Source organism: Paroedura picta, chromosome 14 (assembly GCF_049243985.1).
Source record: "Paroedura picta isolate Pp20150507F chromosome 14, Ppicta_v3.0, whole genome shotgun sequence".
Lineage (NCBI taxonomy): Eukaryota > Metazoa > Chordata > Lepidosauria > Squamata > Gekkonidae > Paroedura > Paroedura picta.
The window spans coordinates 3989459-4017161 of record NC_135382.1 but is presented as its reverse complement, the minus strand read 5'-3'; the positions used below and the strand labels follow the sequence as shown (position 1 = coordinate 4017161).

General features: G+C 51.7%; 1 protein-coding gene across 2 annotated transcripts; it reads right to left on the bottom strand.

The window, feature by feature from the left end:
• Positions 1-4739: 4739 nt before the first annotated feature.
• Positions 4740-11479, bottom strand: IRX1 (iroquois homeobox 1). Of its 2 annotated transcripts, XM_077310331.1 has the most exons (4): positions 10711-11478; positions 7561-8563; positions 6510-6582; positions 4745-6181 (listed from the first exon to the last, which is right to left on the bottom strand). In XM_077310331.1, the coding sequence occupies exons 1-4, from the start codon at positions 10978-10980 to the stop codon at positions 6151-6153; spliced, it is 1377 nt and encodes a 458-aa protein (XP_077166446.1). In that variant the 5' UTR covers positions 10981-11478; the 3' UTR covers positions 4745-6150. The 2 variants fall into 2 exon arrangements, with proteins under 2 accessions (XP_077166447.1, XP_077166446.1); XM_077310332.1 differs by lacking the exon at positions 6510-6582 and having other exon boundaries at positions 4740-6181; positions 10711-11479.
• Positions 11480-27703: the final 16224 nt, after the last annotated feature.

Here is a 27703-nt window from a genome sequence, read left to right as displayed (position 1 = left end):
TTATTATTAAACATGTTGGAAATGGCCTGATCCAATATGTATAAATCCCAAAATAAATTAAACAGCACAAACAAATCACGGACGGCTTACTTTATTCTGAGCTGCGCCCCCCCCCCTCCCCGTGCTAGCCTCCATAGATCTGGCTGCCAGTCCCGTGGGCCAAGGGCCCCCGGGCACCTGGAGAGGGGGAAGGGGGTGTGATGGGCTTCTGAGCCAGGAAAGGGAGCAAGGCAGCCCAGAGAGGCAAAGCGGAGAGCCTGGCAGGAGGGGGGGCAGGCTGGTCGCTCCTGGCTCCCCCCCCTTCCACCTGGCCCAGCCCTTCGCAGTTCTGCTGGGGATCGAGCAAGAGCTTGAGGCACCTCCTCATACTGAAATCCTCCCTGCTTCCTGGATTGTTCCCATCAGGTGAAGCAAGAGAGCCGCAATGACGGCGCAGCCCTGGGAGGACGGGCACCATGTGAGACCGGGGTCGGCCCCAGAGAGCTTGCACTCCAGGGCCCCGATCCCACCGAATGACCGCCCCCCTCTCCCAGCGACACCCCGGGCTGCATTCCCTCGGTGGTAACACGTGTCCGGAGCAGGGCCTCAATCACCTTGCGGAGAGAGGCTGAACCAATGTGGGCACACAGGGAGGGCTTGCCCCAGGAACGACTCTACAGTCCTGGCTGGACTCTAACCGCGGCACCATGCGGGGTCCCTCAGCGGGTATCCCTGGGACACAATCCGGCAACCCCCTTCGATGGCACCTCCTGGGCCCCAGCAGGGTGGGAGAAGCTTGTTGGCCGGGTCTGTGGAGTGGCGGGCCAGCCACTTGCACCTGCTTGCAGCCCCTGCAGGAAGGAAAGGAAGGAAGGAAGGAAGGAAGGAAGGAAGGAGGCGCCCTGCCCGGGAAGGCGTGCGAGGCTGGTGGCCGAGGGCAGGGCTCCTGAGACGCCCTGGCCGTCCAAGGACTTGGGGCTGAGGCTCACTTCAAGAGCAGCAAAGGCAGCATTTTGGTTAAGTCTTTTTGAAATGTGATCCTTTTGTACAATGTAAAGAAAGGCGAAAGGGAACAGACCCCCAACCAAGCCTGGCCCCCAAGCTGTCCTGAGGGGAAGGGGAGGGCTCTGCGCCCGGGACTCCCTCCCCGTTGGGTGGCATCAGGGGCAGGCGGGTTGCTGTGTGGAAGTTCTCAGCATCCCGTCAGTCTTCTGCCGGTTCCCTTCAGGAGCTGATCTGGGAGTATTTTTAGCTGTTTCAGAATCTGGGCAGAGGGACCCGACTGACTGACAGTTGCTTCGTCACTCTCGGAGCCTGTCTGTTCCAATCAGACTCCAAGCGGCAATTCCTTCTGAGGAAACCTTCCCTAAGATTTGGTTTTATCCTTTTCAGGACTCATATGCTACCATGTTTCACCTGGGATAAGTTACGGTTTACGGGTGGGCGGGCACTGTGAGGCCTGAAGAAGGCCCTGAAGGGTCAACGCAGCCTGTCAATTAATCTTGGGTGCTACATCATCTGGGCTTAAGCTCTGAAAGAGATCGCTGCACGTAGTTTCCAGTGTTACTGATGTGCACTAGGAAATGAACAGCAGCATTTGATTCTGTGGTTTGTTTGGGTTCCTGACATTTTGGGCAAGGGGGAGGAGCCTGCCTGAAATTCCCTCCCTGCAGTCACTCTCAGGCCAGTCTACCTTAGAGGGTAAAATGGAGGGGGAAAGGCAGGCTGGAGATCAGTTGAGCCAGGGACGTGCCAAGCAGCCTGTGAGGCCATGAGACACACCCACTGCCAAGGATGCGAAATATCACGGGAGGAGCAGGAGTCACCATCCCCTCGCCTACGAATGCGGCTGCCAGTGATTGGCGCCTGAGCACCTGCCCCCTCACCTGAAACAACGCACTAAGGTGAGTCGGAGACACCTGGCCTGAAGGGACCGATCTGGCCACTGGCCTGCCTCTTCCTGTGTCCCTCCCAATCCTTCAATCAAAATTATATTCCAATAGGTCTAGTAGGGCAAACACACACAGAAGACAGTTCTGTTTCTCCCCAGTGGGGGAGGCAAAACAGCTTGCATAGTTTACCGTTTTATCCTCACAGTAACCCTGTGAGGGAGGCTGGGATAAGAGTGAGTCACTCAGCAGCTTCCATGGCAGGATTGGGATTCGAACCCGGCTCTTCCAGAAGGAGTGTCACACTCCATCTACTGCATTCTGTGGACCCTTGACCCAGTGTACAGCCTGATCCTTGTCATTCTCTTTAGCAAATTCTCTTTGAAAACCAGGGGTTGAGTAACATTTCTTATTAATCCTATTTTTGATATTGTCTTCTGCCTTCGGCATCTTTATTCAGCCTGACACTGAAGCAGGTGCTATCGGCAGGGAACACAGACTCTGTTCTCCATTTCTCTCTCTCTCTCTCTCTCTCTGCCTTCCTTGACATCTCGGGCGATCTTTCGAACCAACCTCAAGGGCCGTACTTTCGTGCATTCTGGGAAATGTAGTCCCAGTACCTGATCACTCCCTAGAGGCATCAAGCCATAATGCAGCACCCAAAGTACAATGGGCGGGGATGTGGGGGGAGCCGCCGGCCTCGGCCCCAGTGGGGGGGGGATCGTTAAGGGGGTGGGGCGAGGGAGATTAATTCCTGGCAGGGTTCTCTTCTCCCCCTCATCCCCACCACCTCCATGAACTCTGTACCAGACAGCTTGGAGGGATTAAAAGATCAAAATTATTAATCAATTTTGTTGTGTTTTCGTGTGTGTTTGGTACATTAGCAAAGTGGACTGAATGCACACCTATATTACCAGTAAGAGCACAGCCGCTGTGGCTGCTACTCCTGTTGGTTTGCAGAGCACCAAAATCAGATTAAGTTTTTCAAAGATGCCCCTGGGTTCAATGGGACCTTCTCCTCAATAAGCATGCGCTGGATATGAAATGTTGACAGGGCTTCCCGGGGAATTTGCTCGCGAGTAAGCACGCAGAGTCACCAGGCCGCACAGCCTTCTGCTTGTCTGCGCTGGGGGTTCCCGCCTGAGAAAGGAGCGGTCTTGCTTTGTCAGCAGCCGGGAGACCCGGAGCGGCCGCAGATGGCCCCTTCCCGAGAGGAGTGTGCCTTCCCCGGCCCAGAGGCGGGTCGAGAAATGTTGCTGCTGGAGTCTGGTTAGCATTATTTGGAATATGGTGGCAGCCACACCGATGAAGCAGCCCCGAGCGGGACTCCCGATTGTGCTCGCGCGACCAACCCGCGGCTGCCGCACAGGCCGGCTCCTTCCCCGGTGCAAATGGACGCGTCTGCCCTGGCGGGGCCCAGGGCTCCGTAGACTTCATTCCAGGGAGGGAGGGAGGGAGGGGAGGGGGGAGTCTTGAAGGCACGCTTCTTTCCGAATCGGCCCCACTCAGCTTGCCCCGTCGGCCCTTGCCCAACAAGCCGTGGGCTTGGAGTGTGCCTCTCTAGCATGAACGGCATCGGTGGCATTCCCCACCACCGCCACTCCTCCTGAGGGCGCCAGACCGGGCCAAACTGCAGCCCTCGGTGCGTCCAGTCAAGCTGGAGCACACTTTGTGGCTGCTCCCCCGCACCCAGTCAAGGGCGAGGTGTGGCATGGCTGCAATGACCAGCCGCAGCACCCTCCCTCATTTCCAGGAGGAGAACCCTGGAGGGGCTCTTGCCTCTTCCGACTAAAGGGAAGATGTCCCTGCAGGAAGGATTGGGCGCGCCCCCGTGCTTGGTCTTTCGCTGTGATTGCAATCCCTCAATGGGAGCAAGGAGCGCTTCCCTTGGCTGCTCCCGGTGCAGATTCCGCTCTGCCCGCATGGGGTCTGCAGCTGGCCTCGGGGCGACAGGAGGATCAGTGCTGAAGGGATTCAGAGAATGAAACTTGGGCGGTGGTACCGTCCCTGCCCCATCGGTTGCCACATTTGGAGAAGCCAGGCGAGCGGGGTGCTCTGACCCACCCATGCCATCACCGTACCAGGGCAGACGGGGCTCTACCTCTCAGGAAACCTACTTCGGAGGGCAGCCTTGAGCCACCCCCCCCCCCCCCCCCCCGCCACGTGGAAATAATTCCCAGAGAAAGCAGGGGATCTCTTGCCGGGCAGAAGGCAGCAAGAAGGGGGAGTGGAGTGAGAGCGCCCCATTCTGCTCCCCACCTAACCCGAAGCTTAATCACTGCATGTTCTACCAAGGTAGCTCGCCCTCCAAACCATGAGGGACATGGCCCTTAGAATTGCGGGGCCTCTCGGCGGCCCACCCTCCAGGGCTGTGCCTAGCCCCCTGGCATGCGGCGTCTCCCTGCTGCGGCCTTCTGGCAAAGGTGTCGAGCGGCTCCAGGAGCCCGATCCTTGTGAAGGGGCCCACCGTTCTGCCATAAGAGCACTTGACGTGGCCAGAGTGGGTTCCCTCCTAAGTGTGCACCGTCTGGAAGCACATGCAGATCTGCCCCACTTGGCTGGGTGCTGCTGGCCCACGCCTTGGCCCCGGTGGAGCGGGCAGAGCTCTGCCGCGGGGAAGCTCGGCCTTTCTCTTGGCATCGCTGCCTCCCCCTCCCCGCCACAGCACGGAAGGCAGCATTCCACTACGGGCCTACAGAGGGCGCCGCAATCCTTTGCACGGCAGTCCTCCTTCCCCGCCGGCGGCCTAGAGAAAGAGCTGCGGGGGGGGGGGTGTATTTAGCCGGAGCCACCCGCCGGGAGAGGGGCTCGGCCAATGCAGGCTGGCTCTGAAAGGCAGTGGCCATGTCTCCCAACTCCCTGCCATTGAAACCTGGCCGAGGGGCATGTGCAGAGGCACGCTTGCTCTGACCTGCGCCCCGCCGGAGTCTAGTGAGGCTACTCAGGAGCAGGGCCATAGCAGCGGCCTCCCGCAGACTGGCTTGCAAGGGGAAGGGCACCGCATCCCTCCGCCGGGCAGAGCTCCGCCAGCAAATGTTCTCCTCCGCCGGCGCAAGGGAAGACGGAGCCTCCCTGGGAGCCTTTGAGGGAGCTCCGGCCTCCGCCCAGCCGCCATCTGGCCGCTGATTAGCACCTCAATGGCTCCCGCCGGCAGCTCCCCGGGCGAGCCTGCCTCACGGCTCCCCTGCCCTGCCCTGCCCTGCCCCGGAGGGCTCCTGCTGGCGGCCGCCTCCCCGGGTCTCGTAAGGGGACAGCCAAGGGCCCTCCGTGCAGGACCTTGCAGCGCTCGCCCCCGTCCTCGTGCTGCAAGGCTGGCCAGGCCAGTTCCAAAGGGAAGGTTTCCCGTCCGCTGGGGAAAAGCTCCTTCTTTCAAGCCGTGGCTGCCTACTTAAGCATCCATATATGTGCAGCTAACACATGATACGGGTTTTTAAAAAGATAACAGAAAAAGAGAGAAAATATCTCACCAGATAAGTCCAAAATAGCCCATTCCATATGTTGGCAATTTTTTAATGAATATTAAGGGCTTTTCTGCCATTTTATTACTCGTTTTTTAATATATTTGATTTGTTCACTGATTTCACAACAGAGCCTTTTAAAAGGAAATATTATAGAATGTTAAACAGTAAAAAGATAGCAATTATTAAAAAGCTACCAACAGGGAGTGGGTTGGAGTAATATTTTCTTTCCCAAAATATAACCAAAATAACTTAATTATTTCACGTGTTCGCCATGGCCCTAGATTAATCAACTGATATTAGAGTTGATTGAGCTCTTCATGGGCCTGAAAGGACCTTTTACCCTGCTAAGGTGGGAACCACAAAAGCCTTTCAAGAACATCATGAATCTGCCCGAGCAAACCCAAAATCCACCTCTGCAGAAGGAGCCTCACCATTTCATTTTCTTTATTAGACAAAAATATATGATTTCAACAAGTTTTTGCTGTGGCAATATTTACAATTTGAGATCACTTTATATACAGAAAAAATAACACAAACACATGAGGGTTTTTTTTTTTGTTTTTTTACCAAAAAACAAGTGATCCAGTCATGGTTAGAATTACACATTCTGGAAATGGAACAATAGAAAAAAAGGGGGATAATCCAGTTAGAAAGCTGGAAAATATTTTTAATGGATTGGTACCACCTTATTGCAAAAAAACAAGATTGATGGGAGTCATTTAGAGCTTTCCCATTTTTTGTTCTGTCCTTTAGAACAGTCTGTGAAATTTTCTTTTCCACTCAAAAAAAATTAATCAAGCAGAAGGAAGAGTTGTTAAAATTCACGATGTTCCCTCTTGCTGACTCAAAGAGCTGTTGGGAAGAAAAGACAGAACCGTCTATCAGTCAAAGCTCAGCTACTCCCGCCCGCCCGTCTGTCTTACAGAGCAGGCAAGGCAGCGGCCTCGGACACAATAGCAACAACTTGACCAGGAAAGGGGGGGTGTGTGTGTGTGTCAGGATTAAAAAAAGAAAAGAAAATCTGCAGCCCAAAGTATACAGTTTGTAAGCTTCTGCCATGTTCAGAAAGCCTTACAGAATGGTGGCTTTGGTTTTATGAGAAAGAAAGTGGGCTTGGATTCATTTGCAACACCCAAGCACTTTCTTTCCTTTAAGTAAATTTCAGCGAACAAGAACTCACTTGTCCCGGACAGCCCGGAAGGGGGGTTTTAATGGTTGAGGCGGAGAGTCAGTCCTTGGGGTGTTTTCTCTTTCTGCATGGGGAAAGAAAGAAAGAAAGAAAGAAAGAAAGAAAGAAAGAAAGAAAGAAAGAAAGAAAGAAAGAAAGAAAGAAAGAAAGAAAGAAAGAAAGAAAGAAAGAAAGAAAGAAAGAAAACCTAAGTTTGCTGGACACAACGCAGACAGAGCAACTTAGGGAAACAAAGGAAGGATTTCTCTGCATTTGCAGCAAAATTCTCGGGGCTGCTGCTGGGACTCAGGGCTGGCCTTAGGGCCTGCAACCCAAGGCAACATCCGGGGACTCAAAAAGTCTCCCTTGCATAGTTTGGTGGGGCTTTCCCCCACTTCGGTGTGCCTGGGATGAATTCCTAGTGGACAGAGTGTGCTGTTAGCCAGGAATTCCCTGCGTCAAACCTTGGCTTGACTGTGGCCTCTCTGGGTGACCTTAGGGGAGCCATCCTTCCTCTCTCACCTCCCCCCCCCTTTCTCTGCACAGCACAGTGGAAGAGACTGGCCTACCCCTACAGGGTTGTTGCACAGAGATCAGATCTGTGAAACATGCTGAACAAGCAGGGAGTATGACACCCAGGGTGCAGATGGTTAGTTAGGGGAGGGGGGAGATGCCTCTTGAAGAGTTTCCCTCTCCCTTGAGCCACAGGGGATGGCGGGATACAACTTTTTCCATTCATTTGTTAACCATTTGTCTTGTCCCACAAAGGCCATTCCACCGCTCCCCCACAACCCTCATCTCTCCCTCAGTTGTTACAGGCCAAGGTGCCCTTTCTTTTAAGCCTGGGATGTATGTCTCCATTTTTTAGAAAGCAGTGAGACTAGTCCTCATCAGGCTTCAGAAAACACATGCTGGCCAAGCCGCTGTGCTCAGTCCAGCCTCCCCCCCCCCCAAAAAAAAATAAAAGCCCTTCGGGGCAGCCCCACATGGTCATAAGATGTCAGCCCCACTGACTGACTTCCCAGAGAGTCGTCGAGGTGCAGCCCACGCCTGCCCCCCTTACCTATGTGTTTGGGGCTGGTTCTTTCCGATGGCTTTTCGGTGCTGAGGGCTGTTAACATGGACGGCTGTGGCTGGGCCTGGAGGTGGTGGTTGTGATGCGCAGCATGGTGATGGTTAACTCCCAGAAAGGACCTCACATTAAACAAGGAGCTCTGCGTGAGGAATGGCCCATTAGTCCAGTTATGAAATTTGCCAATCTGGCAGGTGTAGAGTCCATGGCTGGGGAGGAAGGCCGGGTGCTGGAGCTGGGGGGAAGCATGGTTCCCCTGGGCAGGAGGGGAAGGAGGCGTCTGCTTGTGGAGGGCCCCGTCAGGGCTGGTTGCAGTCTCTGCCAATGACCAGATTTTGGGTTTGTGATGAGGTGGCCCTTGCAGGTTGTTTTGTCTGTTGTGACTCAGGATTTGGGTTGGGTTGTCCGAGGCCTCCTTCTCCAGGGACAGGGCCTCTTTGGGTTTCAGTCCTTCTGGGCCAGACAGGGGCAAAGCCTTCTCTTTCTCCAAATGCTCCTCTTCACTACTTTGCCTCAAGAGCTCGACCTTCTCTTCCTCTTCCTCGTTACTTTGCTCCCCATCATTCTCATCTATTTTGTCAATGTCAATACTTTCCAGGTCTATCTCTTCTTCGTCTTCATTCTTCTCAGGATCCCCCTCATTGTCACTCCCAAAGAGGTTCCCGTCCTCTTGATCCTTGCTCCGAGATCCCCAAGTGACCTTGTTCTCCTTCTTGAGCCTTCTGCGGGCGTTGGCGAACCAGGTGGAGACCTGCGTGAGGGTCATCTTGGTGATGATGGCCAGCATGATCTTCTCGCCCTTGGTGGGGTAGGGGTTCTTGCGGTGCTCCTGCAGCCAGGCCTTGAGGGTGCTGGTGCTTTCCCGGGTAGCGTTCTTGGGCCTTCCGGGATCACCATACTGGAACTGTCCATAAGGGTAATAACCAGGGGTGCTGTGAGCACCAAAAGTGGCCGGGTGGACTCCGGGGTTGTCTTTCAGTTCATACTGGGAGCCCTGCAATATATTCAGACATGGGGGGTGGGGGAGAGAGAAAAGCAAGAATTAGGACACCTGTTGGGGGCTGCATTTCCACAGCTGTTTCAATCCACCAGCTCTCACAAAAGATTGTCCCTTCAGAAGAAGAGACATACTCCGATCCAGGCTTACCCCTTCTCCAAATCCACATCGGAGAGGCAACATTTATTGTGCCCCTTCAAACTCAGCACTGACTCAGGTTGCGAAAGATCCTATCCACGCATCCCAAGCAGCATGGGGAACATCTGGCGCACGGGACGGCAGGGCCAATTCCAGCCCAGCTTGGGCAGCATTGGAAAAAGCAGCTCACAAAGGGAAAGGGATGGGAGGCCAGAGGAACGCTGAGCAACTGGGACCAGCCCGGCTCAACCTGAACCACATTTGGACCACTGAGAGCCGTGGAGGAAGGGGGTGGGGGCTTTGGGCTGAAGGGAAGGGGCAGCTGCAAATGGGACCCCTCCACCACATCTGTATTTTATTTCCCCCCATTCCTTCATCTCCTCCAGAACCCTTTCATCTGCAGAGAGCAAAACAAGATTTCTTTTCTTGTTGTAAGCATCTAGGAGAAGTGATTTATCTTCAAATCAATAGATGTTTTATCATCAGTAGTAAAGGAGTCCATCAGGTGTTTGGGTAAATAACATGTTATCTTTTTAACAACCTCATTAGGCCTCATTATTACCGCAAATTGCACCCACCCAAAAAATGGCCTGCCTTAATCCCAGCCAGCCCCTCAAAGACAAGGGAGCTCTTCAGAATGAGGCCCTGGCCGCCAGAAGCCGCCGGGAGCGGAGTGGGGCAGCTGGCTGGACTTCCTTCCGTGGGGCTTTAACACGTTTCTTTTTTTCCCCCGTCATCTACTTTAAATCCAATTTAATTTTTATAATGGCAGAATTGCACAATCATTTAAAGGAAGGAAGGATGTATTTTAGGTAGGCTAGCAAGAGACAAAAAAGGTACCATCTGGAAAACGGAAAATGTAATTTTTTTATCCTAACTTAGCTATCTCTTAGGTGTTATGCTTATTATAACCTCTTTACCTCCTTTGGGGATTTCTGTTATTGTTGTTGAGATGATAAATTTTGTTTCCCCCTTTTGGGAATTCCTAGGAAGCGGCCCCTGGACAATTAGGATGGCTATTCCCTTCTCCGCCATGAAGAGTGTGAGAGCAGGTCCCCTTTTCCCAGGGTCAGTTCTATGTACTCCACCCATGACAAGAGGATTCATTTTCTATTATTTTGAAGAGCGAACATCCTTATTTCATTAAAAAGAGCCACATATATTTGCAGGGAAAAATTGCTTTAACTCCGTTGGATCGCCTGTTCAAATCATGATGGGGAAATGTCCCATCTGGAACAGGCCCTCCCTCCCTCCCTGATTTTAATTAAAAACATTATTTTAAAAGCGTCTCAAAGGGAAGGAGCTTATTGTCCTGCTTTTTATTTTGTCACAACATTTCCATTCTTACTTTTTGCTAAATGGGCAGCCAAATTCCTCCTGGGAATTCATTTGAAATACTTTTTGGGAAATCCCCGCGCCTCTCTAACAGGACGCCCCAAACAGAAGGGCATCGCGGCCAGCCCTGCTGGGCATTTGAAACACGCTTTAAACAGCGCCCCCCCCGCCACCGCTCAAGCAGACTCCCCCATTAGGAATCAAACGAAATCCCCCGGCCTGTTGTTTTAAAATACAAAAATCCTCTTCTGTCTTCCTCTAAACAAACTACTGTGTCAGGCGAGGACAGTGCGCTGCCCGATCCCAGTTCCCGATCCCGATCCCAGCCAACTACTGAGAGACGCCTGGAGAAGCATTTGCAGAGCCGCCAGGATAACTTGGCTGGACCGGCGGTGGGGGGGGGGGTTGCGCGCACAGGGCGGGGGTGTTGTACATGCCTAGTTTCCCTTGTTTCGTGCAAGAGTTTCGGAGCCTCGGCCTGGGGGCTCATTGCAGTTCTGCCCCGTTTAGCCACCCTTTGATTGCAGCGAATTAATTTCCAGCATGGAAAGTTTCAAAGGCAGGCAAGCGAGGTCGGGCGGGCCGGGCGGGCCGCAGACCCCTCGGAGGTGGGGTGGGGAAGGCTAGGCTGGCGCGGCGCCCCTGGGACCCCGCCCGTGCCCCTAACTCACCATCTGCGCGAAGAGGCTGAGGTCCGCGGTGTAGGGCAGGAAGGCGCTGTAGTTGGGTGCGCCGTAGGGCCCGGAGGCGGCGGCGGCAGCAGCGGCGTACATGCCCAGCACCGAGGTGACGGCGGCTGAGGAGCCGCTGCTGAGCTCGGCGCCTCCCGGACGGCCTGCGGCGGCGGCGGCAGCGGCCAGCACCCCCGGCCGGTCGCTGCCGCCGTAGACGGCCTGGCTGGCGCTGAGGTACTGCGGGTAGCCCAGCTGCGGGAAGGACATCCCGGGCGAGGCGCCGCCGCCGCCGGGCGAGCCCGAGCCGGAGCCGAGCGGGGAGAGGGCGCCTGGGGGCCGGCGGCGGGTGGGAGGGAAGGACGGATGGAAGGAGAGCGGCGCTCCCCGGCCCTTCTCCTCCTGCGGGCGGTGAGTGCCCTGCTGGCTCCGCGGCCGGCGATGCGACCTGCTCCGCACTTGCACGCCGACTGCCGCGCCTGCCCGCGGGTCCGCCGCTGATCTCCCCGATACAATTTGAAGTTGATGCTTTGATTGGCACCCTCTGGGGCGCCAAGCCCCGCCCACTCCCGCCAAAGCACGTGGTCTTCCGAGCCCGCCCGGGCCGCCGGCCTGGGCGCGGGGGCGAGCGAGGCAGCAAGCGAGCGGGCGGGCGCGCGCTCAAAAAGGCCTGCTGTCCGCTGTGCGCTCCTGGTGGTGGGGCCTTCTCGTGAGGAAGCCGTCCAGGAAGGTGGGCAGGATGGAGGATCGCCAGAGAGCCCTCCCCGACTTTGCCCAGTTTGCCTGTTGTCCTTTCTTACTCCAGAAGTCGCCCGCACCAGCCCCATCCCGGATCACTAGGGAGTCACTCGCCACCCGCTTGCAACCGGTATTGCAGGGCCCTTCACGCGGCCCACTGGCCTCTCCTCCCTGCGCCCTCCCGCCTGTGTGCCGCAGCTCTGTGTGGGGCAGCATTCGATCTCCCGGAACCTTGCCGCCAACCCGCGTGTGAGGAATGGGAGAAGGTGGAGGTTGTCAAGGCAGGGACAGTGTGACTGCTCCAGATTACGGAATGCGTGTTTATTCATATGGAGGTGACATTTTGAGGCCTGCCCGCTTTGCTGCAAGCCCCCCCCCCCGCCCACCACTCATCACCACCTGGGGGTTCCTTCCCGAAGAAGGACCCCCAGCCTGGTCCTTCACCCCAAGCGTGTGCCGTTTCTCTACTGTCAGATTCCAAAACGGCAGGACATTCAGCCCAACGGGATCACTTTGTACCCCCCTTCTGATCGAGGGGAGACGCCCTTCAGTCGCTCTCACTTAAATCTGCGCTAACTGCCAGCGATGGGATTGGATCTGGGCCATTGCAGACCCAGTTCCTGTCTGCAGGGGGATCTTTGGGAAGTCTCTTAGTCTTAAGCACTGGATGCAGAGGCAGGATTCTGCCATGGGACATGTGGGGATTCGCCCCAGGAGGGTGTTCCTGGCACGATTCCTCGGGAAAGATTTTGACTGGTCTCCCCTTTGTGCCCAGATCTTGGGGAGAGTTACAGACCAGGTGATTTTCTGGGTGATGGGTGGGCTGGGCCAGGCTATCGAAGTGAGAGAGGAGGGGCGGTGTGTCTCTCTGGGTATTGGCGCAATAAAATCAGAGTCCAGGAGCACCTTTAAGACTAACAAAGATTTATTCAGGGTGTGAGCTTTCGAGTGCAAGCACTCTTCGTCAGGTATTGGCATGCAGACACAGCGGAGAGGGCTGTCGGCAAAGGGCCATGGAGGGGCTGGCGGAACCCTTCTTCCTGGCCCAACATCACCCCCAATTTTTCTGCTGTCCCAGATTTCAACAGATCCGGGCCAGGATCCCAGCCTTTAACGGGGGCGGGGTGGCAGGGATTATTCCAGGAAGAGGGAGCCGGCTACAATCTCTTCTCGAATTCGAAGGGGCCTTTTTTTTCTTTTAAGGCGGTTCAGTTCTGATCTCAATCGATAAGCCTGCGGTTGTTTGTGAAGGACATGCTGCCTGTGCTCTTTGCAAGGGGGAGCAACCCCCCCCCCCCTTCCGCGGAGTTGTGAGAGCAGACTCTCTGCAAGTGAGCCCGCAGCCTGGCAAATGCTGAACGGAACATGCTTAAATAGAACCTCTTCGAAATCCTCCTCATGCCCCCGGGCCTGATGGCAGACAACGACCCCCCGCGTGAGGAGGAGCACAGAATTTGAATGTTTTGCCTGGTGGCACAAAGGCACACCGCTGCGCCCAGCCTGGCCAAGGCAGACTCCCCAAAGGCTCCCCGGCCCGCCCTCTCCTGCTGGGGCCAACCTTCAGCCTGACACAGCCCGCATGAAGCTGCGCTGCGCCCCCCGTAAACGCCCACCCGCCCTCTGCTCCATGGAACAGGGGCTGACTGGGTGGACCTGGGGCAGGATTGGGCCCCCCCTTTTTACTTCTGAATTTATGACAAGATTTCGTTTGAGTCCTCTTGAAAACAACCATGAAATACCTGCCTCCCTACTGTCTGATTTGCGGGATCCCCTCCCTGCATTTCGGGACAGCCTTCGGTGTGAAGAAGACTTGAGAGCAGCACTGCCAACAGGTGGAAACTTGCCACCCTGTCATCCCCACAGGAAAGCTACTCGGCGGGTGGGGGTGGACGGGGGTCACAAAACGAGCTGCCACCGAGGGAGACTTATGCCATCGAGTTGGGGGACACGGTCGGTCCGCACAGAGGGGAGCACTTTATTCCTACGCCTGCCTGTTCGAAAATGAATCCTCCCCCCCTCCCCAGGCCCTCCTGACTTCCAGACAGCCGGCAGCCCGCGAGACTGCTGGGGGCCCTGGCTAATTTTTGCGACCCGGCAACACAGCCGTGGGGCTTGGAGAGGGCAGGCAACGGGGCGTCTTGCCGCCTGTCCAGAGCCGCCTTCCCTCCGGCTGGCAGGGCAGGGCCGGCCCAGGCCTAGGGGTCGCTGCTTGGCCGGACTTCCTTCTGTGGAGGCGCCTGGCAGGTGGTGCGCGGGCGCTGCGACGGCGAGCTTGGGAAGCTGTCAGAGCTGCTGCTGCCCCGGAGCAAAACGGAGGGCGCGGAGGGCTGGCCCCACAGAAGCAATGGGACCCGCTCGCCCCCTCCGGCAGGGGCCAGCACGGCTGCCGAGGGCTGGAGGAGGCTGCTGGAGGGCGAGCGAGTGAGCGCGAGGCAAGTGCAGAGGGGAGCCCAGCGGAGAGGAGGCGCTGCGAGCCGGACCAAGAGAGGGGGTCCTTTGACGGCCGGCCGCCACCTGGACAGCCCACCCCTCAACACACGTGGAGTGGCCTGCACTTGGGAACCGACGCTCCCCCCTCCTCTTTCCGAGGGCAAGTTTGCTTCGGTTTCTCCCCTGAATGCTTAAAAAGGGTCTGGTCTGGGACCGCCTCGTTCCTCGGCTGCCACGCAGGAAATTTTGCAACCCCTTTAGGACACCTCTGGCCCAGCTCGTTAGGATGGGGCGATCCTTTGCAGATGCCCCTTCACAGCCGTCCACATTGGAGGGCCTGAGACCCACCCGGGGAAGCCCCTCGGTGACAGAAAAGAGCCCCGCGGGCCGGGAATGTGAAGCGCTTGCTGGGTCATGGAGCCTGCTGTGCTCTGCGGGGCAGAAGAGCCCCAGCCAGTCGCGTGGGCTATTCCCCTCATCGTGGCCCCCCTTTGCCTGGATGGATCGGCCCCATTTCGCGCTCGGCTTTCAGAAGGTGGCGGAACAGGCTGAGGGCGCCTTCTCCTGGGCCGACCATTACACGGGAGGGGGGGGCAGGAACGGAACGAGGACGACTTTTTGGCGGGGTGAGTGTTTAGCCGCGGACTGCAGCAGCTGAGTCGAGATTTGGCCAAGGAAGCAGGCGGGGATTTCTTAAGCTGCAAAATGTCTTGGAAAAAAATCAAGAGGGAAGGGAATGAAGATATCATTTCCTCCTCCAGCTCGGGAGAAAAAGTCTGCAAACATCTATGCTCTTCCTTTAGCTCTCTCTTGGGCAGTCCCAATTTGGAAAGAGCAAGAGAGAGAGAGGCGGAAGAACACCGGCCAGGAGCTTCTCTTAGTCAAGGGGACCCTCGAAAGGCCCCGATCCAGCCAAAGTCGTTATTTCGCGGCTTCGTCCGAAGAGTCGGGGTTCTGGCCCTTTGAAATGAAGGCGGGCTTCGCAGAAAGGACCCAGGCTGCAGGTCTAAATGCGCTTACTCAAGGGCAAGTCCCCTTAAACTCAGCATCGGAGTATAGAGGCTTAGGAAGGTGCTGTAATTTTGGTCAAATCTTGCAAAAAATAACCAAATTTGAAACATACATTTCTCGGAAAAAAATTTATTTAATTTGAACATGAAATTAATACAGTTTTAATTTAACACTGTACGTATATAAGAGAAAAGAAAACAAAAAGTTGTATATTTTATTAAATACATTCGTATTAATTCTTTCTCTCTCTCTCTCTGGTCCCCAATCTTTGATAACTGCCGTTTGAATCAGCAAAATCATTTCCTCTTTTGCAGCCCCAGGAATCCCGGACCCTTGGGGGAATCTTTCCGGGTTCTTCTCCTGCCTCTACAAAGCCGGTGGTGTGGCGCGTCCTGGGGCGGGTGGTGGGGCGGCAGGCACCCAATGGTGCGCCAGCTGCTGCACTGCCATCCATTTCTCCTGCGGGCTCCATCCGGCGGCCTCTTTCGCTTTCTCTCTCCCCCCCCCATGCACTTATTAATTAGCTCTTGGTTTGCGTTGCCCGCCCCGCCCCCCCTGCCCGCCTTAAGGCAGCCCCTGAGAGCAGGTGGAGCGGGTGGCGGCCGTGGCGCGCTGGGCAGGAGCGCCCGAATGCCAGCGAAGCCCAGAGCCGGCTGCTGAAAGCCGACCTCACCCGCAGCCCCCTGGATGGCCTGCCCAGGCAGGCGTGGAAGAAGGAAGAACTCAACAGAGAAGCAGCCAAGGGGGAAATCCCTGGTCCGGAGGCTGGAGAAACAGATGGGACCGTTCTTTCTTTCTTTCTTTCTTTCTTTCTTTCTTTCTTTCTTTCTTTCTTTCTTTCTTTCTTTCTTTCTTTCTTTCTTTCTTTCTTTCTTTCTTTCTTAGAATCATAGAATCATAGAATCATAGAGTTGGAAGGGGCCATACAGGCCATCTAGTCCAACCCCCTGCTCAACGCAGGATTAGCCCTAAGCATCCTAAAGCATCCAAGAATAGTGTGTATCCAACCTTTGCTTGAAGACTGCCAGTGAGGGGGAGCTCACCACCTCCTTAGGCAGCCTATTCCACTGCTGAACTACTCTGACTGTGAAAAACTTTTTCCTGATATCTAGCCTATATCGTTGTACTTGAAGTTTAAACCCATCACTGCGTGTCCTCTCCTCTGCAGCCTTTCTTTCTTTCTTTCTTTCTTTCTTTCTTTCTTTCTTTCTTTCTTTCTTTCTTTCTTTCTTTCTTTCTTTCTTTCTTTCTTTCTTTCTTTCTTTCCACTCTCCCAGTGTACACTGAAGGAGAGAGTAGAGAAACACGGGATCCTCCAAAACAAGCAGGCTCCTGTCTAGTTTAGCACCCTCCCCCCCTCTTCTGGCCATTTCTCTGCAATTCTTAACCAGGAAGTCCAGTCTCTGTCTGGTGATTGACCAGGGTATGAGCAGAGGCAGTGGTCTTCTGCTGGCACCAAGCACTTCTGGCCTCCTCCTCTGCCTGGGAGTGTCCTCAAGTCCCTCGGCTGCCCACTGCTGGAGACGGGAGCCCGGGGCCAGGAGGCTTTGAGGTCTGGGAAGACAGCCCTGCCGGGAGTTGCTTATTGGTGTGTTGATCTTATTGTGACGCATCTTGGCCAACCCAGGGGAGGCTGGCCTTGCCAGATCTCGGAAGCTAAGCAGGACTGGCCCTGGTCAGGATTTGCACTGGAGACCACTGAGGGAGCCCAGGGAGGGTCTGCAGTGGCCGTCAGGGGCCCAGCACCTCAGCCTCGCTCTTGTCTCTGAGATCTTATAGGTTGCCCTAAGTTGCCTGAGACTTGGAGGCCAGTTGCATTTTTATATTGCTGCTTTTAGGAATGTGAATGTGAACCAGTTCTCTCGTTCCTAGAGAATTCCTTTCGAAGTCTCTCCAACAAACAGGCAAGAGAAAGGAAGTCCAGCGGGCGGTCCTCCTCCTCCAGCATCTTGGGCTCTCCCTGCCCCTGCACTCCCCCCACCTCACCAGTATAGCCAACAAGCTGGGAACTGGGAAGCCACCTTCAAAGCCCGTCCGTCTGGGCAGCGTTCTTTTTGTCAGCCTTTTGCCATGACAACCGAAATAAAGACCAGTTAAGACAAATTAGTTATACAATAGTTAAACTCAATTCAGATTTTTTTAAAAATTAAAACTTAATACAAGTTTAAAATAAATTTTAAAAACCCCGTCATATATTTGTTCAGTTATACATCACTCACTCTAGATTGCATCAGAAACAACCCTTTTCTCACAGATTGGGAGCACAACTGCCAGGAGAAGCATCTTGGGAATCTGCCTACACGTGCAAACAAACCAGCCTCTCCCCCCCCCCCCCAGTTTCAGCCATTCTGTGCAGATCGGCCTCCATCCTCACCCTGGGCAAACCTCTTGGTGTCAAGCAGGCTTCGTTCTTGCGTCCTTTTCACACCAAGCGTTGTGAGAGAAGTACTCAGGCATGTGACTGAACAGAATACTGAACTTCCATACCGCTCCTCCCCGTATGGGCTCAGGGTGGCTCACAACACTAAAAATGCATTCAATAAACTGTATGACAATAATACAATAAAATACAGTTTATGAGATACACCCTTCACCCCTGGGAAACACAGATGCATGAGAACTACTATTTATGTCATTAAGACTACAAGCCCCTTGATGCAGTCTATTCCTATCAGAATCTGCACCTTATAACTGCAGGATCTGAGGCTGAGATCTGGAATCGGAATCTCTCTGTGCCCCAGCTTCCAGTCTCCACTGGATTCAGAAGGCCTATTCTCAGGACCTTTTTGGTTAGTCTAGATTCAGACGCATCTACTTTCGGCTCCAGCCCCAAGGTGCTAAGGAGGGTCCTTGTGGCAGAGAAGTGCCTGGTTCAGCTTGTTCTGTGACACTCCAGAAATGAGGCATCTTCTTCAAGGCATCTTCTGTACCTAGAAGGAGAACAAAATGGATAAGGAAGTTGGCCTTGAGCTCTCTCGGCCTCACAGGCTATTTCTAGAACTGCTGAATTTCAGTAACAAGCACCTTCCAGAGCAACACTATTTGAAGGGCGTAACCAACCCAGACAGAGTCCAGGTTCTCTTGATCAGATCTGATTTTCTCCCCAACAGGAACCCAAAGCAGGGGATAGTGGCTAAAGGGTCAGACTAGGATTTGGGGGATACCCACTTGTCCCCACAACCTCTTTCACAGGTAGCTCTTTTTTCATTTGTTCATTTGTTTTTTAAGCCATTAAATGACACAGTTCAACTTCTCATAGTAGCAAATGGCTAATTAAAAACTGATAAAAATGGAGATGTGCATAAATGGCTTCCATTAGCAGGAAGAGCCGGGGCCTCCCTCCCTGCACAATGCCGGGCATTTCTAATCAAACCTGATTTATGGGGCTTGTTAAACACTCATTATTAGTGAACACCTTTTTCCAGCAGGGGCTGGGAAATAGCCCCCCTTGGAGGGAGACAAGGCATGCGGCAGACAATGAGAGGCAGCAACGCCCCCCCCACACACACACACACTGGACGGCATCTGCGTGTGAGTCTGAGGGCCTTTCCACACAAGAACCAATGTTGCCAATTGGTTCCACAAAGCGGAAACACTATCTTAAATAGTGGAATCTCGGCGTTACGCATACCTGCATTTGTACTGGAATCCAGTAGCGTTTCATTTGTTCCCCACAGGTTTCCGGTCTTGCAGGAATTGCTAGAAAGGAAGCGATTTTTTCTGTGCTTGTTCCCACCCCTGGCCGTCAATGAAACGAACAGCCAATGGGTGGTTGTTATCATGCTCCAGAAAAGCCCCTTTCCCTTTAAGCACAGGTTAAAAAAAAAAACCACATTGCAACGAATCTGCATTGATTCATTGCAACGGAGAGACCTATCTAGCTGCCGTGTGAGCTGGTGAAACATCGTTACCATGCTCCCCCGAGTGAAAAAAAAATCCCCCCCCCCACAAGGGTGCGATTTTCGGCCGAAAATAAAAGGAACTTGCAAACAGGGGGCTGTGGTGTGCTTGGGGACTTAGGGGACCTTTAATGCACTTCTGTGGAGGGACTGTAGCTGGAGAAGCCTCGGTGGGTGAATGAACCCTCGCTGGTTCGTTGCTTTCCCCACTCACTCCGAGGGGGAAAAATGGCAATCGCTTCGCCGGAAGTTCGGAGGAGAGAGCCAATGGGAGGGACTTTGTTGCAGCCACTACATTGAGAACGCACAGGTCTTTTTCGCTAGTGTTGCAGGTTGCTGGCAGGAGTGTAGCGATTTTCTGAGGGTGAATCCACTTTTCTGGATTCACCGGAAATTGTTACAACGAAGCGATTTTAGCGCTAGTGTAGCAGGACTGTTGCAGATTGTGTGCGATGTCATGCGGAACGGCAAATTAGTAGCGTTTACCGTTTGTAAGCCTTCTGCTACTTTGAACTCATGTGGAATGGCCCTGGCTCTCCCCTTAAGACACAGGCAGAATGGTCTTCCACTAAACTGCTCGCCCACTGAAAAGCAAGATTGTCAATTGGGAGAACTTCCAGAGAACTTGCAGAACCCTTGTCCACCATCTTCGGGACCTCTTTAAGGATTGGAGATGTCCCGGAGGACTGGAAGAGAGCAAATGTTATTCCAATCTTCAAAAAAGGGAGGAAGGATGACCCGGGAAACTACAGACCAGTGAGTCTGACCTCTGTTGTGGGGAAGATAATGGAGCAGATATTAAAGGGAGCGATCTGCAAACATCTGGAGGACAATTTGGTGATCCAAGGAAGTCAGCATGGATTTGTCTCCAACAGGTCCTGCCCGACCAACCTGGTTTCCTTTTTTGACCAAGGAACAGGTTTGCTGGATCGTGGAAATTCGGTTGATATTGTTTACTTGGATTTTAGTAAAGCTTTTGATAAGGTTCCTAATGATGTTCTGATGGATAAATTGAAGGACTACAATCTGGATTTTCAGATAGTTAGGTGGATAGGGAATTGGTTAGAGAACCGCACTCAAAGAGTTGTTGTCAATGGTGTTTCATCAGACTGGAGGGAGGTGAGTAGCGGGGTACCTCAGGGCTCGGTGCTTGGTCCGGTACTTTTTAGCATATTTATTAATGATCTAGATGAGGGGGTGGAGGGACTACTCAGCAAGTTTGCAGATGACACCAAATTGGGAGGACTGGCAAATACTCTAGAAGATAGAGACAGAGTTCAACGAGATCTGAACACAATGGAAAAATGGGCAAATGAGAACAAGATGCAATTTAATAAAGATAAGTGTAAAGTTCTGCATCTGGGTCAGAAAAATGAAAAGCATGCCTACTGGATGGGGGATACGCTTCTAGGTAACACTGTGTGTGAACGAGACCTTGGGGTACTTGTGGATTGTAAGCTAAACATGAGCAGGCAGTGTGATGCAGCGGTAAAAAAGGCAAATGCCATTTTGGGCTGTATCAACAAGGGCATTACATCAAAATCACAAGATGTCATAGTCCTGTTGTATACGACACTGGTCAGACCACACCTGAAGTACTGTGTGCAGTTCTGGAGGCCTCACTTCAAGAAGGACGTAGATAAAATTGAAAGGGTACAGAGGAGAGCGACGAAGATGATCCGGGGCCAAGGGACCAAGCTCTATGAAGATAGGTTGAGGGACTTGGGAATGTTCAGCCTGGAGAAAAGGAGGTTGAGAGGGGACATGATAGCCCTCTTTAAGTATTTGAAAGGTTGTCACTTGGAAGAGGGCAGGATGCTGTTTCTGCTGGCTGCAGAGGAGAGGACACGCAGTAATGGGTTTAAACTTCAAGTACAACGATATAGGCTAGATATCAGGAAAAAGTTTTTCACAGTCAGAGTAGTTCAGCAGTGGAATAGGCTGCCTAAGGAGGTGGTGAGCTCCCCCTCACTGGCAGTCTTCAAGCAAAGGTTGGATACACACTTTTCTTGGATGCTTTGGGCTGATCCTGCGTTGAGCAGGGGGTTGGACTAGATGGCCTGTATGGCTCCATCCAACTCTATGATTCTGTGATTCTGTGATTGTAAATATGAAACAGGCTCCATAGACTTCAGGTGGGTTTTCTGTGCATTAACCTTTTTTTTGTGGCTCATCCAACTTGCATTGCGACATAGTCTTCGGAAAAAGAATAGCTTTAGGACAGGCATATCAGTGAACCCACCAGGGAGTTCTGCACATGCCCCATTAGATTGAGTGGTAACTCATTTGGGCCAAGGGGGCTCAACTGTCATGTTTTTGCCACTGGTAATTCTTACTGAAGAAATTTTTGTCACTTGCAGCCTTACTGTTTGTTAGACTTGCTGTCTGCCCGGGCTGCAACCTTTAAGTGGTTTGATCAGTAGAATAATCAATATAGTAACGAATGGGAGAAAGAATATCTATTGGTGAAGCTAAAACACACTTGTGCAGTTTTGAAGGTATTTGGATCTGGTCTGTTACTGCTATTGCAAAAGTAAAAAAAACACATTGGCTTGGAGAGCCAGTTTCCTGTAGTGCTTAGGAGTGCGGACTTCTAATCTGGCGATCAGAGTTTGATTCTGCTCTCCCCCACATGCAGCCAGCTGGGAGACCTTGGGTTCCACCACAGCACTGATAAAGCGGTTCTGACCGAGCAGTGATGTCAGGGCTCTCTCAGCCTCAGCTCCCTCACAGGGTGTCTGCTGTAGGGTGAGGAAAGGGAAGGGGATTGTAAACTGCTTTGAGACTCCCTTGAATAGAGAAAAGTGGCATTTAAGAACCAACTCTTCTTCTTCTTCAGTAATCTCAGGGCTCGCTCAACCTCACCCACCTCACAGGGGAAGGCGATTGTCATACCGCCCTCACTAGAAGCTGCATCTGCACCTATGCCAGAACCTTTGCTGCCAGGCACCTCGGAGCATGAAGATGAACTGGGGCAAAGCAGCAGGATGTTGCTGAATGAGAAAAGCCCTGATAAGGACACACAGCCAGGTAGACACCATGTCCTCTGCACCAGCATCACCTCAGCCAGAAGCCCTTTCTCAGTCCGGACTCATCCCCAGAGCACAGAAGGGAACGCAGAAGGACTGATTCAACAGCTCGCTGCGGAAGTGCCAAGCTCAGAGCAAGATATGAAGCTAGATGAGTCCCAGCTGGGGCTGAATTAACAGACAGCAACTGAGCTACCAGGTGCAGCCACTTAACTCTTTAGCTCAGGCTGTACTTAAGCAAAGGCTCTCAGCATCTGTGCAACCTGTGCACAAGCCCACCGTTGTCTTGAACCAGTTCCTGGCCTTTCTGTGCTTCAGTGAAGCTCTGCCTGACTGCTTCCCGGCTTGGTGACCTTGGATACGCTTCTCAGACTCAGGGTGTTTCTGCACAAGGACCAGTGTTGCCAATTGGTGCCACAAAGCGGAAACGCTATTTTAAAAAGTGGAATCTCGGCGTTACGCATACCTGCATTTGTAGTGGAATCCAGTAGCGTTTCATTCTTTTCCCACAGGTTTCCGGTCTCGTAGGAATCGCTAGAAAGGAAGCGATTTTTTTCTGTGCTTGTTCCCGCCCCTGGCCGTCAATCAAATGAACAGCCAATGGGTGGTTGTTATCATGCTTTGGAAAATCCCCTTTCCCTTTAAGCACAAGTTAAAAAAAAACACATTGCAACAAATCTGCGTTGATTCGTTGCAACGGAGAGACCCATCTAGCTGGCGTGTGAGCTGGTGATTCATCGTTACCACGCTCCCCCAAGTGAAAAAAAAATCCCCCTACCCCGCATGGGCGCGATTTTCGGCCTCAAATAAAGGGAACTTGCAAACGGGGCTGTGTTGTGCTTGGGGACTTAGGAGAGCTTTAAAGCACTTATGTGGAGGGACTGTAGCCGGAGAAGCCTCGCTGGGTGAATGAAGGCTCGCCGGTTCGTTGCTTTCCGCTCACTCCGAGGGAAAAATAAATGGCGATCACTTTGCCGGAAGTTCAGAGGAGAGAGCCAGGGGGAGGGACTTTGTTGGAACCACAACAATGGGAACGCACAGGTCTTTTTCGCTAGTGTTGCAGATTGCTCACATGAGTGTAGCGCTTTTCGGAGGGTGAATCCACTTTTCCCGATTTCCCTAGAAGCGCTACAACGAATCGCTTTTTGCGGAACTTGCAGGAGTGTTGCAGATTGTGTGCGACGTCTTGCGGAACTGCAAATTAGTAGCATTTACAATTTGCAAGCCTTCTGCTGCATTAAAGTCGTGCGGAATGGACCTCAGATTAGGTATTGTGGACTTGCTTTGACTCTAACTCTGCTCCTCCAGCTGTGACCTTGGCTTGTTTGTTGATTCCCCCTTTGACTCTCCCTTGGAATTTGTCTGCCACAGCTCCTGATAAGACCCGGACTAGACTCTTGACTCTGCTTTCTCTGTGTTTTGAACTTGGCTTACCAGCCAAGAGGGCATTCATCTGGACTGATCCTGTGTGTGCCTGGCTAGGGCAGTACAGCGATTGTAAACCGCTTTGAGATTCCTTTGGGTAGAGATCCTCCCAAAGCTGTTCGTGTTCTCTTGTCCTCCAGGAGCATCATGGGGGTGGGATTTTTGGAGCTGCAGTGTTGAAATTCTAGGTGGGATCCAAACCAAGGCCTTGTAGCTTCAGCTTTGCTCATTTGATGCCTTCTCATCTGGTGCCTTGCCCATAGGTGTGCCTTCTCTGTTGTTGCTTCCAGCTTCTGGAATGGCCTACCTGAGGTGTCACAAACTGCAAAACTGAATTATCCTAGAGAGCATTTTGTCCCAGGTGCATGGTGCAAACCAGTTTACTTCAGTCTGTATGGATGCATATCGCTTGCTGTAGGTAGGATCTCACTGTGAAATGTTTGCAGCATTTAATGGGTCATGTCAATACTTACAGTTTGCTTCAGTTCTGTTTTTACATTTCTGGTTGGCTCCAGAGTTTTATAAGCCTAATCTTATTGCATTGTTTATAGAACATCCCATCCTGTTGATGAGATTCTCACTAAGTTCCAGCAAGAAAGATGGACTAGAAATTACATAAATAAAGAAACAAATAATTTTGAGTAGGTCTACTCAAGTTCTATTTTATTCACTGGGGCTTACTCTCAGGAAATTTTTTCTTTTTAATTGTACCTATTAATTGGGAAAATGTTGCTTTCAGTTTTGTAAAAGGACACCTCTAGTGAATATTTTGGCTAGCATGCAAATTCATTTTAATCAGCCATTTCTTTAACTGAGAAAAGGCAGATGATTAGTCGACTCCAGTGCATGACCTGATTGACAGCTCTAGCATCCATGAATATTTCATGGGCCTAGCCTTTCTCAACAAAGCAAAGGTCTGGCTTAGTCCTGAAGCCATCCTTGGCATGTTTGGTCCACTTTTACATCAAAATAACCCAAAAGCAAATTCTGCTGTCCCCAAGAACTTTGTCTCACTCAGGGATAGAGTTGCATAGCTGCAGCTTTAACAAAAATCTTTGTTATATTGCTTCCTTTGGATTGGCTGTCCTTACATATTGCCATACAGGTGTAGCTGCGGGCGAGTGGCCAGCCCCTCGGAAGCCAGCCTCTGACACTTGGGAAGGGCAGATGCCATTCAGCCCAACTGTCAGCATGAAACAGCTGAGAGGAAGGAGATCAAAGCCCCGAGCTGGAACTTCTCCTCTCCAGATTAAAGTCTTTATGGATTGAACTCCTAATGCCATTAAAGGGAACCAGGACAGAAAGCCCGGCACTGGCTACAAAGGTCTAATTTTGCCAAGGTCTAGCTGTATTTTGGCCAGTGGAGGCCTGCCAAACAGTTCAAGATGTGCCGTCTCCTCTGCAGCTTCCTCGGCTACCCCTCAAAAATTATGCAGAACTAATATGTTCAGAGATATTCTGTTTGTGCACATATTGCTATAACTTATCACCTCTGGAGAGATAATTTTGATTCCCTTCTAGTTCCACAAAGTCTTTTAATAGAACTCCAAGCAATAAAACCTGAAATTCTAGTATCTGCAGACATGAAAAGTCTCTTTATGTTGCATTTGGTGTCTCTCCTTTCTTGCTATGACCTCTGCCTGGTGGTGTATAAATCTATTATCCAGTCGCAGGGGGATTCTCTTAAAGCTTTCTCCTCCCTCCTCCCCCCTTTCTCTCTTTCTCTTTTTTTGTCAGGAATAAGAGATCGTTCATCTTTAACTAGGCCACATAGAAATTATGATTCAGCTGCAGTGTATATTTAATTAGAGTAATCTCACTTGAATTTAATTACCTAATGAATTATTTGTTTAAAAGGTAAAAAGTCTTGTTTGCCAAGTACAGTGCAACACACTGATAAGAACTTCTATCATAAGAATATTATTGTAAAAAAACAATTGCCTGTATTTATATTTTTAACCCTTTAGATATCTCAGACAAACTGGAGGGAAGCCCGAGGAAGCGCATGAGGGGAGCATTTGGGGTTCTCTCCTTATTCCCGAGATCTCTTCCTTCAGGGTTCTTTAATCAGCCAGGGGAGTCAATAGACTGATTACTCCTTTTCAATTTCTCCTTTAGCTGACTGCAGCTTAATTGACAGGACTCTCAATATTCTGGGGCATATTGAATCTTCAGCATGACATTTAGGGGGTCCTTTTAGCTCAGTCATAATTTTCTGCATAAGTGAAGAATCCTTTGAGGGGGTAGAGACCTTTAGTTTGACTGTGGGTGGCCCTTTCAGGCATTTGGGTCATTCACACAGGGGCCTCCAGATTTCCTAGGCAGAGCCTCCAAGTCAACAATCCTTCTCTTTTCCTTTGGTCACCTCCCAATGGCAGTTTCCTCAGCAGGGCAGTTCTGTGGGCCCGGAATAGCAGAGTTTCCGGTCCAGCTCTTTCGCCACAGGCCAGCCCACCTGCCCATCTGGAGCTTCCCTCCCAGAAGGTGCTACGGAGTGGAACTCCATCAGGCTCATGAAAGAAGCCTTGTCATACATATCAAATCCCAAAGATGGGATGTGCAGCTGGATTAAAAAATCTCCTACAGTTCACAAATCAAAGGTAGTGCTGGGCTTGAGTCTGGCACTTCTCTTTGTTCTGTGAATAAATCTTCACAGCTCAGTTCTGGTTTTCCCGGACATTTTCTAAAAAGTTCTGGTCTCCAGCTGCTGTGCTGTCAGGACCAAACCAGATGCTTCCCAGACCTTGGAACTGATTTGCATGGCGAGAGACTGTCCAGCTAATTCCCCGGGGGGGAAGGCTTTCACGAGTGTAGTCTTGTAAAACTTTTTTTTCTTTTGCAAAATGCAAATCACACAAATTGGGCTTCCTTGAAAACACTGGCTCACTATGTTCCTTTCCTCTCATGGTGGGATGTGGGTGTGAGCCTTCACGATACTAAAAGGATTTCCAGCCCAGTAGAGTGCATTTATTGGGGCCTTTCTCCCAATTCTCATCCAAAGGCAGGATAAGTTTTAGTCTCACTTACTGAATCCTTGCCCATCAAGAATACCCCAAGTGAGAACTAATATTGATGGTTGTGAATATTGTGGGCCCCTTTTCTCAGGACAGACAACAACCACTGAAAGATTTCATTCATTCATTCATTCGTAAAAAGGTAAAGGTAAAGGTATCCCCTGTGCAAGCACCGAGTCATGTCTGACCCTTGGGGTGACGCCCTCCAGCGTTTTCATGGCAGACTCAATACGGGGTGGTTTGCCAGTGCCTTCCCAGTCATTACCATTTACCCCCCAGCAAGCTGGGTACTCATTTTACCGACCTCGGAAGGATGGAAGGCTCAGTCAACCTTGAGCCAGCTGCTGGGATCGAACTCCCAGCCTCATGGGCAAAGCTTTCAGACGGCTGCCTTACCACTCTGCGCCACAAGAGGCTCCTACTCACAAGAGGCTCCTACATTCATTCGTACATACATTGATTTGGTTAAAAATCCTCTGTAGATTGCTTTCTGTGTCAGCCTCTTTAAGGGGGTATTGTGGTCTCTAGAACTACTGCGCTTTCTAGATTAGGGTTTTTTTTTAAGTTGTTGGTGGAGTCTTTGTTTTTGATCAAGAACAAGTATTGCTGTTTTCATTTCATTATTTTTGGTCCATGTTTATTGATTGGTGTTGCGGTTAAGAGCAGCTGCCTCTAATCCAGACAGCCAGGTTTGGTGGCCCACTCCTCCTTGGGCTAGTCCCAGTTCTCTCAGAACTCCCTCAGCCTTACTTAACTCACAGGGTGTCTATTGTAGGAAGAGTGGGTAATGGCTTAGCCATTTTGAGATTCCTTCAAGTACTAAAAAATGGGGTGACAAAAATCTAAATCTTCTTTGTAGTTATTACCTTTGCTATTAGTCACCCTGAGTCCAATTAAAGTAGAAGGGCGGGACACAAATACTTGGTGCTTTCATGGTTGATACCTTGCAACATCAAAACAATAAAAAGTTAGCAGATCTAAACTGTTTCAGTTCTTCACTTTGAGGTAAAACTACTCAAACTTCAAAATTTCAGGTATGAAATGTGAATGATGGGCTTTTCCCCTCCTTCTGTGGGGTGCCATTATTTGATGGTTCTCAAATACTGATAGCAACTTGTTTGATCCAAGATGGCTCCCATAGCATGGAAGGGAGTGAAGGGAATCCCATGTGGTTCCTTTCCCTCAGAGACTATTTTGCATTATTATTTGCATTATTAGCAGTGAGTCCTAATTCGAAACGTTAGAGTCAAAATGCTTTCCTTTTACTTGCCCTCTGTGAGGACAGGGTGGGAGTTCAGCCACTGACCCCAGTCACTCCGGTTTGAAGCCTTCCTCCTCTCCGGGGTCCTTCTGAGGAAGGGCAGGATACAAGGATTTTGTTGACTTCCATGATTTTGTATTAGATAATGGATAGTAAGGAAGGCAGAGACTGCAGTGCCATTCAGCT

Coding starts and splice junctions, on each gene's coding strand:
- IRX1 (XM_077310331.1), bottom strand. CDS start 10,980: ATGTCCTTCCCGCAGCTGGGCTACCCGCAGTACCTCAGCGCCAGCCAG. Junction 8,564..10,710: donor TCAGCCTCTTCGCGCAGATG/GTGAGTTAGGGG, acceptor AATATATTGCAG/GGCTCCCAGTATGAACTGAA. Junction 6,182..6,509: donor TTCCGGGCTGTCCGGGACAA/GTGAGTTCTTGT, acceptor TCTTCCCAACAG/CTCTTTGAGTCAGCAAGAGG.